Source organism: Hipposideros armiger, unplaced genomic scaffold (assembly GCF_001890085.2).
Source record: "Hipposideros armiger isolate ML-2016 unplaced genomic scaffold, ASM189008v1 scaffold_149, whole genome shotgun sequence".
Taxonomy (NCBI): Eukaryota; Metazoa; Chordata; class Mammalia; order Chiroptera; family Hipposideridae; genus Hipposideros; species Hipposideros armiger.
This window is the reverse complement of record NW_017731499.1, coordinates 2,376,169-2,389,234: the sequence shown is the minus strand read 5'-3', so window position 1 is coordinate 2,389,234 and position 13,066 is coordinate 2,376,169. Positions and strand designations below refer to the sequence as shown.

The 13,066-nt window shown below is 48.3% G+C and overlaps 1 protein-coding gene across 3 annotated transcripts in view; it reads right to left on the bottom strand.

Annotated features, from left to right (window-relative positions):
* The window catches only part of SNX29 (sorting nexin 29), a 482,345-nt gene that overhangs the window by 355,900 nt on the left and 113,379 nt on the right, over positions 1-13,066 (bottom strand). For all 3 annotated transcript variants that reach the window (XM_019650893.1, XM_019650895.1, XM_019650896.1), the window contains one exon: positions 11,494-11,622. In XM_019650893.1, the coding sequence (XP_019506438.1) occupies positions 11,494-11,622 (129 nt within the window). The remainder of the gene's footprint in view (positions 1-11,493; positions 11,623-13,066) is intronic.

The following is a 13,066-nucleotide window of genomic DNA, read 5'->3' as shown; positions in this document are numbered from 1 at the left end:
ACAGCAACTTGTCTGTTCCCCTCTCCCAAGTCCCCAATAAAATCTTTAAAAAGAAAAACAAAACGCATGTCCTTTGCCCCGCGATCCCATCCCCGGGAATACCGACTGAGGAATGAACACGACAGAAGGAAAGCAAGCTACCGACAGAGGGGCGCGTCTCAGCCTCAGTCCACAATCTCAAAAACCGGAAGCAGCCCCAACACTAACCTACGTGGAAACTGCTACATAAACTGTGGTGTGCTCTACAGCCATTAAAAATAACACCACGGCAGGCACTCCACAGACCACTGCGGGGTATCAAGGGAGGCTTCTTTCTTGGGAAGGATTTTGGCTTTTACAGACACTCATTCCTCCTAACACGGGAACTCCACCTCCAGGAATCTATATAGATGAAGAAAATGATTTATTTAAAAAAAAGAAAGAAAGGAAGAAAAAGAAGAGCTTTACCAAAAAATATGTTCATAGAAATACTACTCCCAAAAGTGGGTGAGGGGAGGAGTGGGGAGGAATTGCTTAAGAAAATGGTGGGAGAAAAAAGGGCATATCCGAACACAGAATTCCACAGGGCGAAGGTGACAGCCACACAAGTGGGTAACAAGAGAAAATGTTTATGATGTAAGATCAACTGCTCTTCAAAGCAGGCCATCAACTTATAGATAGATGTCAATCATGTAAAATGAATGAATATACACATAAACTGGGATAAAACCCCTCATAAATAAGAAATAAAACCCATTAAAAGTAATTGCACCCAGGTGATTTCCTCGTTTAAACTTTTCTGTTCTTCCCAGACTTACGGATTGTAATTTGTGCATTACTTTTATATTCAGGGCGGGGGGGGGAGGGTAAATTTCTATTTAGACATAATTTGAAATCTACATAGAAATATTAATACAAGAAACTATTAAAAATAAACAGAATAAAAATTGCATGTACATATACGTGGTGGTGTAACTATGTAAAAAAATGGACTAAGAGTGAATATAATTGTCATGCTAGGGTTGTGGGATTTAGGGCTCTTTTCTCCACTTCGGGCTGTTATGTTGTTTTTACAACTTAATTGCTTAAAGCATGAAAACAAGAGCTTCCTCAAGAGCTCTCAAGCTGGCCAGTCATGGCAGACTCGTCCAAGGACCCCACTGCTTGCCACTTAACTTGAAAGCATTCAGCTCAGTGTCGGGTGACAAACTGCAGGACGACGGGCTCATGTGAAAAGCTCGCATGCAGATCCTTCAAAACCCACCCAAAGCAAGTCCACATGCTGCTTACCGTTCACTTAAAAACAAAATCGAAAGCAAAACGGACAAATGTTAATAGTGCGCGTTCTTGTAGTGGGTCATAGCATTCTTTGTATTTTTCAAACAAACTAATAAACAGAAACTAACTCCCAACACGGTTCTGAGATAAAAATCACAAGTCCCTTACCTAAGAGCCCTGGCGATCTCAGATCATTGAAGCCACCCTTTCAGGTCATTATTAGCATTCTGTCTGAGCCCTGGGGACTCCAAGTGGGGCCTAGGAACCAGCAGCGTCAGCACCACCGGGAGCTCGTGAGAAATACCTACCTGGCCCCTCCCAGACCTGATGAAACTGAGCCTGAAGTCTCCCATGATCCCCTGGTGTGCGTGAGGCCCCGCTCTGAACCACCGCTTGTCAGGCTCGGCTGCACCATGGAGCTACCTGAGCGGCGTGGGTCTTACCTCCACAATTCTGACTTAATTGGTCAGGAGGGCGGCCTGGACAGAATTTTAAAAGCTTCCCCGGTGACTGTAATGTATAGCAAAGTCTAAGCAAGGCATTTAGCTCTTCCACCCAGAGAATTCTTTGTGAGAAAGTTAGTTACATCTGAGCAACAGCAGGCCAGATGAGCTCCAGAAAAATGACTCTTTGCAGCCTTAAATGGAGGAATAATTTACTTCCACGAAACCAGTAATAATCACCATTGTGGCTGGCTTTCACTAAGTACTTACCCAGGGCACTCGCTGTGCTGAGCACTTTTCATGCCTCAGCTCTCGCACAGCGTCTATGAGGGAGAGACTATTATTATCCCAGTTTTCTAGGTGAGAAGCGTAGGGATAAAATGTCCATCTGAAATCACACAGCTGGAAGTGGCAGAAGCACTTACTTGGGTGACCCTCCGAGTGGGCACCTCCCTAAATTCTGCACCCTAGGTGCCTCACACCCCATTCACCTAACCCCAAGTCCTGACCTTGAGAAGTAGGGCTCAAGTTCACGGCCTGCTCCACTGCTCCACCCCATTACACTGCACTTCCTTCTAACGATGGCCGACTCAACCAGATCATAAGGAGTTATCAGCCAAAGGTTACAATCTCTATGTCTACATCATCTCTCCCTCAATTTTCAGCACCTAGAGGTTAGAGTCCGCAGCATCTTGTTTCTCTCTCTGATTGGCTAAGTTTACCACGAACCAGATGTTTGATGAGTGAATTTAAAAAAATGAACAAGTGCGTGTTAACTAACCATGCGTCCTTCGCTGAATTTCGGTAGCATCAGACTTCAGGAAGCCAGGTCCTCCTAAGCCATCTTGTGTCCTACCCTGACTTGGGTGTCTTGTGCGCATCCCGGTCCCTCCCCACGCACTCAGCTCTCCTTAGCCGCTCTGGGATAAGTCATTAAGACCTGTCAGCTACTGACAAGGACGTGCTAAAGAACGACGAAGGGCACAACTCATTCAGCTCATGAGCCTCAGCCAAGTGAGAGAGCCAGCAAGTTTCATGGCCAAGGAGACGAGGCGGGCAGCAGAGCCAGGGTGGACTGGGACACACAGCAGGAGCTCAACAGATAATTCAGTGTGGCCAGGGTCCCGCCCCTGCCAAAGACTCTAAAAGAGTGAAGCAACTGAAAATGGACCAGGAGGCCCTGGAATACAAAATCCGGATGATGCGTTTGCAAATGGTGTTTAAAAGAAGTGCGCTGGGCCAAGAACTAAGGCAATGATTCTCACTGGGGAACAGCGCTACCTTCTGGAAGTGTAGACACTGGCTTTAAAAGCTCCCCTGGTGGCTGGTGTATGGCAAAGGCTACGCCAGGCACCAGTGTGCAGACACTGGGTCGTCACAATGACAACGGGGCGCTACCAGCACTTGTAAAGGCCTGGGGACACCAGCTGTCCTGAAAGCCCAGGCCGGTCCCCCAGTCAGGAGCCGTATGTCACCTGTGCTGACGGGCCTTCGTGCAGGTCGTGTCATCTCAGTCTACAATCTAATTCACTTCAGATTCCAGTGCATATGCTGGTTTTCACCCTAGAGTCCACCCAGATGCCGCTCTTTCGTTTTCTGGACTGCTTATAAAGAATGGCTTCTGCTGTTCCTTCCCGCCTTTAAATCCAAAGTGACGCATCACAAGTAGGTACAAGCACTTACCCACTTCGCATTTTCCAGCAAAGCCGTTCCCGGCCAGTACATACGGAACTCCGCTTTCCAAGTGACTTTCCTGTTCCTTCTCCTGCATATTAGAGTTAGGGTGTTTATACTGATTATTTCGTTTAAGTTAGTTGTATAGGTGGGTCGTAAAGGGGGCACTGGTTACCAAATATGCTTATTAAAAAAAGGAATACTGATTCTGTTGAGACTGAGATCTACACATCTAGAGACGCCAAAGCAGCTGGATTCGGCACTTGCTAATGAGTGAAACTACTGTCAAACATCACGATCCAACCAAGGAAAGACACAGAGGAGAACACAGCTCAGGGACGCTGGACGCCCGATCAGAATGGCTGAAGCCAGGTTTCAGTGACCACAGTTGGCTCAGGCGTGACAGCACTCTACCTTTACTTTGGGAAACCCACAGAACCCAAATGTCATGATGGATAAGCCCACTGGGGAACGTCTGCTGCCTTTCCCACCCAGCATTCACCCGCCACCTGATGGTCAGAGCCCCTAACTTTCCTCTTGTCTCCTGGAGCCTGTTGTCAGTGGGGAAAACTAGCCCCCTCCTGGCTCCAGTGTGGCATGTGACCCAGGCCTGTGCAGCATGAATATCACATCCCACTGAGGGGAATGACAATGCACCCCAGCACTTTGGCGTTTTGGGGGAGAAGCGCTCTCCTTCTGCAGGGGTTGCCAAGCTGATGAGATTTATGCCTGGAGCTTCTGGGGGGCCTCTGGTCACCACAAGAGAAGAGCAGGCCTGAAAAATGAACCTGCGACCAAGGGATAGAGAGGGGAGACATGGCAAGACCCAGGTCCTGCCCGAGCCCCGAGCCCCTGGGTCCAGCTGGGCAGGGGGCTTGCTCTTCTCCTAAACTTTTAAGTGACACAGGCCAGTCACCTGCACTTCTCCATAAGCCGGTTTCAGGTGGGTTTCTGTCACTTGTTACTCACAGTTCTCAATGTCTACCTATACTAAGTGGTAAGATTTCAATGGATGGCTGAGGGATTTCCAGAAAGTCCCAATTCCCAAAAAGCGACCAGAATATCATCTTAGGGAAGATGACAACCACTGGCAGGTCTGAAGCTAAGCTCAGTGTGACTGTAAGTGCTAAGAGAAAAGCCACCAAGGAGTTGAAGAGATAACATTTCCTAGTAAGACTTGGATTAAGTGACAGTGTCACTGGCCCCATGGTTCATTTGCTCCGCCATTTAACCAATATTATAGAGCACCTGCTATGTGCCAGGCATTGTGCTAGTTCCCAGAGAAACAAGGCAAGCACAAAAGCATGGTCACAGCCCTCGTGGCGTTTAGTCTAAAAGGAAAGGCAATACAGACTTATGACTGCCAATAGTACTACTGTGGAGGGACACTGGTTCCCATGGAAGGATAAGAGACCTGTGGCAAGGTCACAGAGGCAAGGGTCAGGCGAGAGATGGGGGGCAAGGCCTTCTGTATGAATGAGGGCTCTTGAGGTAGCAAGAAACACAAAATCCAACTCAAACTGGCATAAAGAGCAAAGGGGGATCCACTGGCCCACTTATGTGGAAAATCCGGCTTCAAGGGCAAGTTCACTCAGCAGCTCACTGATGTCATAAGACCCTGCACCCTCGCCTCCTCTCTCCATTCCAAGCTACAGCACAAGGCTCACCCTACGGCTTTCTCCCTCCTGATGGTAAAAAGGCTAAAGCAGGTCCAGCCTTTACACCCTCGCAGCACACAGTCCAGGAGAAGGGAGCCGCCCCAGACACCCACGACCAAGGAGCCAGCTCCCTCCAAAGTCCCAGCAAACCTCCAACCACATCTCCGTGGCCAGAATTAAATCGTGTGCCCGTTTCCTGAACCAAGTCCAATCACCACACCTCGTCGGGTCAAGCCGTGGTTAACCTGAACCAGTTACTATAAAAATGGGATTATCTTGACCAGATTAGACCAATCAGGCTGAACCTTGGTGCTGGGGAGAGTTCAACCCCAACAGCCAACTAAGGGAGGGGGGGAAATCAAGCCATGGCTGGTGCCCCAGTGTGGGGGAAATGTAGAGGGGGGTTTTAGAAAAATACAGTGTCCACTACAGCAGCTCTGCCTCCCCAACTCGATCCAGAAACATGGGCTTTCTGAATCAGACAATAAAGCAAATGTTAATTTTTCGAAAGACGCGCTGACAAAAGCTGAGTGTTATTTCCGGTCTCTACCAAACCTGAGAGCAGAGTTTCATTTTGCTTTGCACAGTGGGCTTCAGCTATGCCTCCAGAGCATGTTTCTTTTACCGGACACAACTGAGCCATGGAGACGTCATAAAAGAATGACAAATTCTCCCTTTCTCGGGCTCAGGTACAACACTGCCATCTTGGCTGTGGGACTTTCTCAAACAGTTTCCACTGCTCCCCCAGCACTAGCACAGGAACAGTGAACTCTTGGCACGCTTGCCACCACTTCCCTTTCCCATGTCCATGTCAGGCATTTCTAATCAACAGCAGCAATTCTTCCTGCTGAACCCAGAAGAAACCCCAGAATCCTTCTCAACCCAGAACCCCAAGCAGCCACTCCCAGAGCTGGCAACAGGGTGAAAGCTATTGGCGGTCCCTGTCAGAGCGTGTGTTATAACTGGGAAGCTGGCAGTGAAACGGCCCAGGCCCTTGGTTCCAAAAGCCATCCCTCACCCCGGACAGGCTCAGATTTCAGGCCAGTATCTCCCATGTTTGACTTTCTCAACTCTGACCTCTTGTGGTAAAAAAAAAAAACAATCAATGTCTTCAGATGGATACTGAAGAAATTTACTGTCCTTTTTCACAAGAGGCATAGCCTTCATGTTTCTCTGATAATTAAAAAAAAAACAAAGGCCAAAGAAAAAAGGCAGAGACTGAGCCTTAGGGCAGAAACTGAGATTTTTAAACCCCGTGAAGTTCTCCCAGAGGGGCTGGATGGAGTGATGTGAGTGGGGCTCCCGAGGCCCGAGGTCGAGCCTTCCCTTACAACTGTGCAGAACTGTCCTATCGCACATGCAGGACACCGGCACAGCAGGTCACTGCTCAACAACCCATCAGGGACAAATACACAAAGGGATGCATGCTGGGCGGGCAGGGCTGGAAAAATACCAACAGGAGGAGCTGAGGTCAAATGAAGGTCAGTGGTGAAAGATTTCAAGATGCTCATTGCTGGGGGAAGCCGGGGCAAGGGAAGGACCCGCAAGCTCAGGCCTACCCTCGGCATCCCTAGCCACCCATGGGCCAGGCACCAGCTAAGAACAGGAAAGCAGGGAACACGCACTGAATGTTTACAATGGGTCTGGGGCTGCGCCGGCTGCTTCAAGGGCATCAGCTCATGTAACCTTCCCTAGGATCCTATGAGGAAGTGTAATAGACATGACTTGTCTGCCCAGAGCCCGCCCTGGGGACCTGGTGAGGCTGTCAGTCACAACCTTCTGCTTGCTCCTGGCCACGACATGTCCAGTGAAGAGCCTTCCTAACATGCTACATACGGACATCAGGAGGGGGGGTCTCTTCCCTTGGATCCTGCACAAGGCCCGGTGCTACCAGAGGCCTCGCCTGAGAAGGACACTGACACAGAGAGGTCACAGAGCCAGGAGCAGGGGAGAGAGCGCTGGCCTCACGGGACCACGTTGCAAGAAAGTGAGTCACAGCGACATAAAATTCCCCTGTTGACCCCAGCTCATTTGGTTTGCGTTTCTACTGCCCAAAGCATATTGATACTAGTTAAGATTATTACGCCCAAGTTTATGGACCAGGAAACTGAGATTTGAGGAGTTGCTAAGAGGCAGACTCACCATGCTGCTCCCCTAGATAAGGACCAGACACAGCTGCACAGCATCCCACTAAGGGCCCCTCACATGAGGTATGCAGGGGGCCCCACGCCACCCACCTCCTTTTAACTTTTTCAACAGACCAAGAACCAGACACTCAGAAAGATAAAGGGAATGGCTGTGGTCACACAACTACGACACGTTGGTTAGGGCACCAGAGCCCCTCAGCAAGAGAGAAAAGTTGCCACGAAAGAGTTATAGAGTGGGGCTGGTCCCGACATGAACAACAGGAAGACAAGGCCTTGCACAGTGCTCTGTGAAGCCACCCAACAGGTTCTCCTCAAGACGCCATTTTCACAGCCTTGGTGAGTCACAACAGGGACCCAGCAGGCTGATGGCTGAGGGAGCACAGAGACAACACAGCTCATGCTAGTCCCCTAATAGCCAAGCCAGGAGGCCTGGTTAGTCAGGACTCAGAACTGTAACTGAGAGGAGACCAGCCACAAACCGGCTAAAGGAATTTATCGGCTCAAATAACTGAAAAGTCCTGAGGAAAATTAGCTTCAGGAAAGACTGGACCCAGGAGCTCACTGATATCATTAGGCCCCGTGGGTTTGTCTTTGCTTCCACTTCTCACTGTGTCACTGTCATGTGGGGTCAGGATCTTCCCACACGGACAACTGCCAACAGCTCCTGGCTTACATCATCTCCTCCCCGGGATGCTATCACCAGCTCTTCAGATCAGCTTGGCCACACGCCCTTCTGTGACCCAATCATGGTGGCTGAGGGATGGAGGAAGCTGGCTGTCCAAGCCCGGATGGTCTGCTCTGCCCTGGAGGCCAGGGTGGGCGATGGCAGGGTCATCGCATCAAGCCACATGGACAGAATGGGAAGGAGGAAGAGCCCACCTGTAAGGCTGGAGTAGTGTTTGCGCCAGGAGGAAACAGAATCTGGTAGACCCGGTAGGCAGCCTCCAAGATGGCCCCCAGTGATCCCCGCCTCCTGACAGTCACACCCATGTGCAGACCCCTCCCACACTGAATTAGGGTTGATCTGGGTGACAACAGAATAGAGCGGAAACGCTCATGTCTCACTTCCAAGATTAGGCTATAGAAGACACTGTGGACTCCATGTTGGGTGTGTTCTCTTGCTCTGGTTACTCTCTGGGAAGCCAGCTGCTGTGCTGTGAGAGGCCCTTTGGAGAGGCCCCACGTGGCCAGGAGCTGAAGCCTCCTGCCAACAGCCACATGAGTGAGCTTGAAAGGGGCCCATGCAGCCCCACCAAGCCTTCAGGTGACGGCGGCTCTGGCCACTACCAGATTCCAACTCGCGGACATTGTAGAGGATCATACCTGTATGTTGTTTGAAGCTGCCAAGTTTGGAGATAATTTGTTACACAGCAAGAGATAGCTAATACAATGAGCAGAAACAGACAGCGTCTCCCCAATAACCCAACAACCCCATTCACCTGCTTCTCTCAAAGGTACTTCTCGTGTCAGTGTGTGTCTTCTTCCCGTGAACACCTGTGTCATAGCTTGACTTTTCTTAACTCATTGGGAAATAAGGCAGTCAATTAATTATTTAGGGAATTAGACTCACCCACCCTGAACTGCTACTGATCAAAATGCCTCTGCCTCAGGAGGGAGCTGCTGCTGGGGGCCACACAAGCACTAGGCTATATGACCTTGTTCTTGGCTGAGCCATGTTAGCACGAAAGGAAAGCCATTGATTTTGAGCAAAAGGAAATGTGTAATAAAACGCTGAATTTGTTCAGGGATGTTTCAGTTTTGCAACTAACATCTACTCATATACTCAGAGCCAGTAAAACACTCATACAAACACACCCTCAGAATACTTATAGCAAAAATAATTTCACTCTGTTGGGTCTGAAATAGCCTAGTGCTTAATTCTTTCTGCACCACTGCAGTTAAAATATAACTTTTGATTAGGCAACGTTTCTTAGTAATGTGACTATTATAATAAAGAAAAATGATCATGATAGTTAACATTTATTGAGCATTTATGAAGCACATTTATTGAGCTGACATATGGTCTCTCATTTTATCACACAACCACCCAATGAAGTAGAGAATGTTCTTATCCTCATTTTATAATTAAGGAAACAGAGACAGAGAAATTAATTTGCTCAAGGTCATGCAACTAGTAAGCAGTAGAACCATGGTCCAATGCCAGAATTCGCGCCACCAACCACTAGGCTAAACCACCTGCATTAGGATACCTGCCATCTGAACACACGTGGGCCTGAGAACAGGGTGGCCCCAGTGTACACACACGGGCCTGGCCTCCAGCCTCACTGCCATGACCGGGCCCAACAGCTCCGAAGCAACAGCTGACCACACAGGTCCACCAGCTGATGACTGACAGATGCTCCTTCTACATGCAAACTGCCACCTTTCAGATGCCTGACGCTCTCAGCTCCCCATTGTTTAAATGAGAAGGCCAGATTATAAAATTGCTCGGTTAAGATATTTTTTTTTCTAGTCCATTCATAGGCTAAAATTTTCCCCAGAATTATCACATACTAAAAGACACTGACTGTAAAATACACTTAGACTATCTAGTACCTTACGTTCTTTCACACACGCTCCTCCTCATGCGGTCCTTCACGTGGATAAGGTGAGCCTCTCCGTTTTATAAGCGAGGAAATGCACACTTGCAGAAGTTAAGCGACTCACCCAGAAACACACAATCTCAAGAAACGGAGCAGGGGTTCAAAGCTTAGCTGACTCTTAACACAACCCAAAAAAGGCAGGGAATGTTAGTCTGTCTTTCTTTGATGATTCAGAACCAGAACTTCTTCCTTATTTCAGCCTTTATGCTGAGCAAACACCACGACACCCCAGAACCCAGGTAAAATGGTGGTCCCGTTGCTCAAATGCAAAACTAGGCCCTGATTACTCTATTTATCATTGTCATTTAACTGCCTCTGATGCTCTTGAGATGTCATTTTCAAACGTAAAGGGAGAAGTTCAAATTAAAGTTAAATACGAGATCACAGTGCCAAGTTTCAATTTCATATACATGACAATCACATTAGTGACACTCACATCATGACAGCACGGGAATGATAAATGCTGCTGCTGTGAAATTACTTAACTCTGGAGTCCCTGGCACATCCATAAGACACAAGTATCTCCTGGTCTTATTTTAAAATAGTTTTAAAGAACAACCAATAAGCTTACCTAAAATGGAAAAAAAACCTGGCACAGCTCAAATGCCCAGCTGCTGGAAATGGTTATTTTAACAAGGTACATGAACTCAATGGAATGCCACAGCCAGGCATAGAGACATGGTTAATGTGAAGCTTCAGCAGAGGAGGGAGGCAGAGTAAGAAATGACAGGCCGTAGATATCAAGGATAGTACATAAAAATATGTTCACATGTGAACAAATTCAGGAGAAATGCATGTTTTTATGGGAGTTGGGATTTTGGGGGAGTTCACTTTATGGTTTTCTTTAATAAGATATAAACAAAGAAAAAAAGAAATAAAATGGTGCTTAAATAAAAATAGGCTCCACCATGCTCTTAATTAGGTAAATGCAATTGAAAAATACTCTGCCAGCCAGGCTGGAGAGACCCCTGTGGGCACAGCTGTCCACCAGGGACGCCCCGGCCACTGTGGAAAGTACATTGGCTCCACCTCCATGGAGGGCAAGTTGGTGACCTCTATCCAACTGAGAAAACGCACGGCATTTTTGCCCCTGTAATTCTCCTTCCAGGAATTTTTCCAACAAATACAGTCATATCGGAACATGATAAATGCAGCGGTTATTCACGGTGGCATTATTGGAAGTAGCAAAAGCCTAGACGCCGCCTCGGAGCCTGGCTGTTGGCGCATGGCCAGATGAAATCTGGTGCAGTGAGACGGTGAGACATCACGAGCCATTCGAGCTGCAGGCAGCCCCGTGTACACCGATACAGAACAATCTCTACGGCATAAAGCCTGTGGCGGGGAGGATACGCCCCCACTGTGCATAAGGAAGGACAGCAGAAAGGAAATGAGAACGTGTATGTGCACACGTATCTGCCTGTGTTCGCAGGCAGGGCGTCTGGGATCAGTGACAGGGCCCACTTCTGGGGCACGCAGGGTGGCTGGGGCGGCCAGGCTTTAACCACTTTACCTTTTGTATTCTGAACCACGTGCATACGTATTAGTCACCATTTACTCAACAAGTAAATTAAAATTTCAAATGCATACATTTTATTTCCATTGGTCACCGTCTCTCTTTTTTTTTTTTTTTTTTTGGTTAAGTGCTGGTGGACGGTGAGCCTGGGTCCCACGGCATCCCGCGCCCACCTCGCCGACCCGCTGCCCTCCCTACCTTGCCAGTGCCTGGATCTTCATGACGTGCCTCTCCTCCTGCTCGGCCACCTTCCTTTTCAAGGCGTCGACCTCTTGCCGGAGGGCAGCCGAGTGCTCCATCTCCCCGTCCAGCAGGTTCCGCAGTGACCTGGGGAGAGGGGGCCCATCTGTTCAGACGCTGATAACCCAGAGCACATGGAGCTCGGGAAACAGCTCTTGACCTATGTGAGGTCCTAATTCATTCGTTCCCCACAAGGCTCTGCATAAACCATAATTCACATCTATCACATACAAGCTGATTTAAGGAGATGCGAAACTGGCCTCAAGGGCCTCAGGGCGATAATTAGGATCTGCATTCCTGAGAGCCTGTGGGCAGCTTAAACCAAGTGAATACGATGAGCTGAGCGAATCCCAAGCCCCTTTACAGACCTCCCACTGAAAGGGGCAGCAAATCACACTGAGAGCGTTTTGTCATGGCCACCCTGGAGAAGAGGTTTAACAAAGGAAAGGATGTCAGGACAGGGCAAAAGAATCATCAGAGCCACAAAAATAGAATACAGGCTCAGGTGATCTGACAGGTGTCCACTTTCATTTCCACGTCTACCCACAGAACACACTTCAACCCTTTTCCATTGCCATCTCCAGGTTAAACAAGTATATATGGTGTGTTATAAGGCAATGAAGTTTGATGTTGCATAGGTCATGTTTTATATTATATCTGCAGCTTGTTAACCCTCCAAGACATGGCCACTTGCATATCTGTTGTCCTTGGTCTTAAATATTGATAGCAGAGAAGATAGCAGAGAAGACAGCAGCTCTTCCAGAAATAACCACAAGTTACCACCTAGAAGTGAGCCAAACATGGTTCTGCTGGCCATGTACTTCGCTGGACCTCAAATCGCTGTTTCTAGAAACCATTTACTGACTCTGGTGCATCTACCTCCCAAATCTAGAGGACACTTGCCTTGTGATGGCAGAAGATAAGCAAAGTGTCTGACCTCCTCACCCCTGTTCACCAAACTCTCCAAGACCAGTGATTCTCGAGAGTTCTGAGAAAACTCCCCCCTTGGGGCCTGGGACACCCTGACACGGGCATGGTATGACTTCCTTCTTTCTCTGGGAAGGAGACATTAACAGGCAGCGACTATTGTTCCTTACGGGGTAAGACAAAACCTATGGCTTCTTCCAAAAAGAACCGTTCCAGCTAGAGCAAGGAAAAGGAATCCTGCAATGCAGACAAGCCCTTTCTTGAAAGTTTTAGTTAGGAAATTGTGCTGTCTACAGATCCTTGTTTTAGAAATCATGCTTGTTTGCTTTGTTTCCAGAGAGGAGGGAGAAGCTTGTCAAGTGAAGCCCCAAAAAAGGTATAAAAAGGGTTATGATTACATGTCACCATGAATGCTTAATTCCTGCCCTGAGTAAAAGAATAAGAGGGCAACATGAACACACACACACACACACACACACACACACACACACACACGTGCACACACACGTACACACACACACATACACACGAACCACCCCTCACCCCCAGGGAGGCAGTCTAATCACGCTCGCAGAAGCTCAGCAGATAACTAACTACAGGCAAA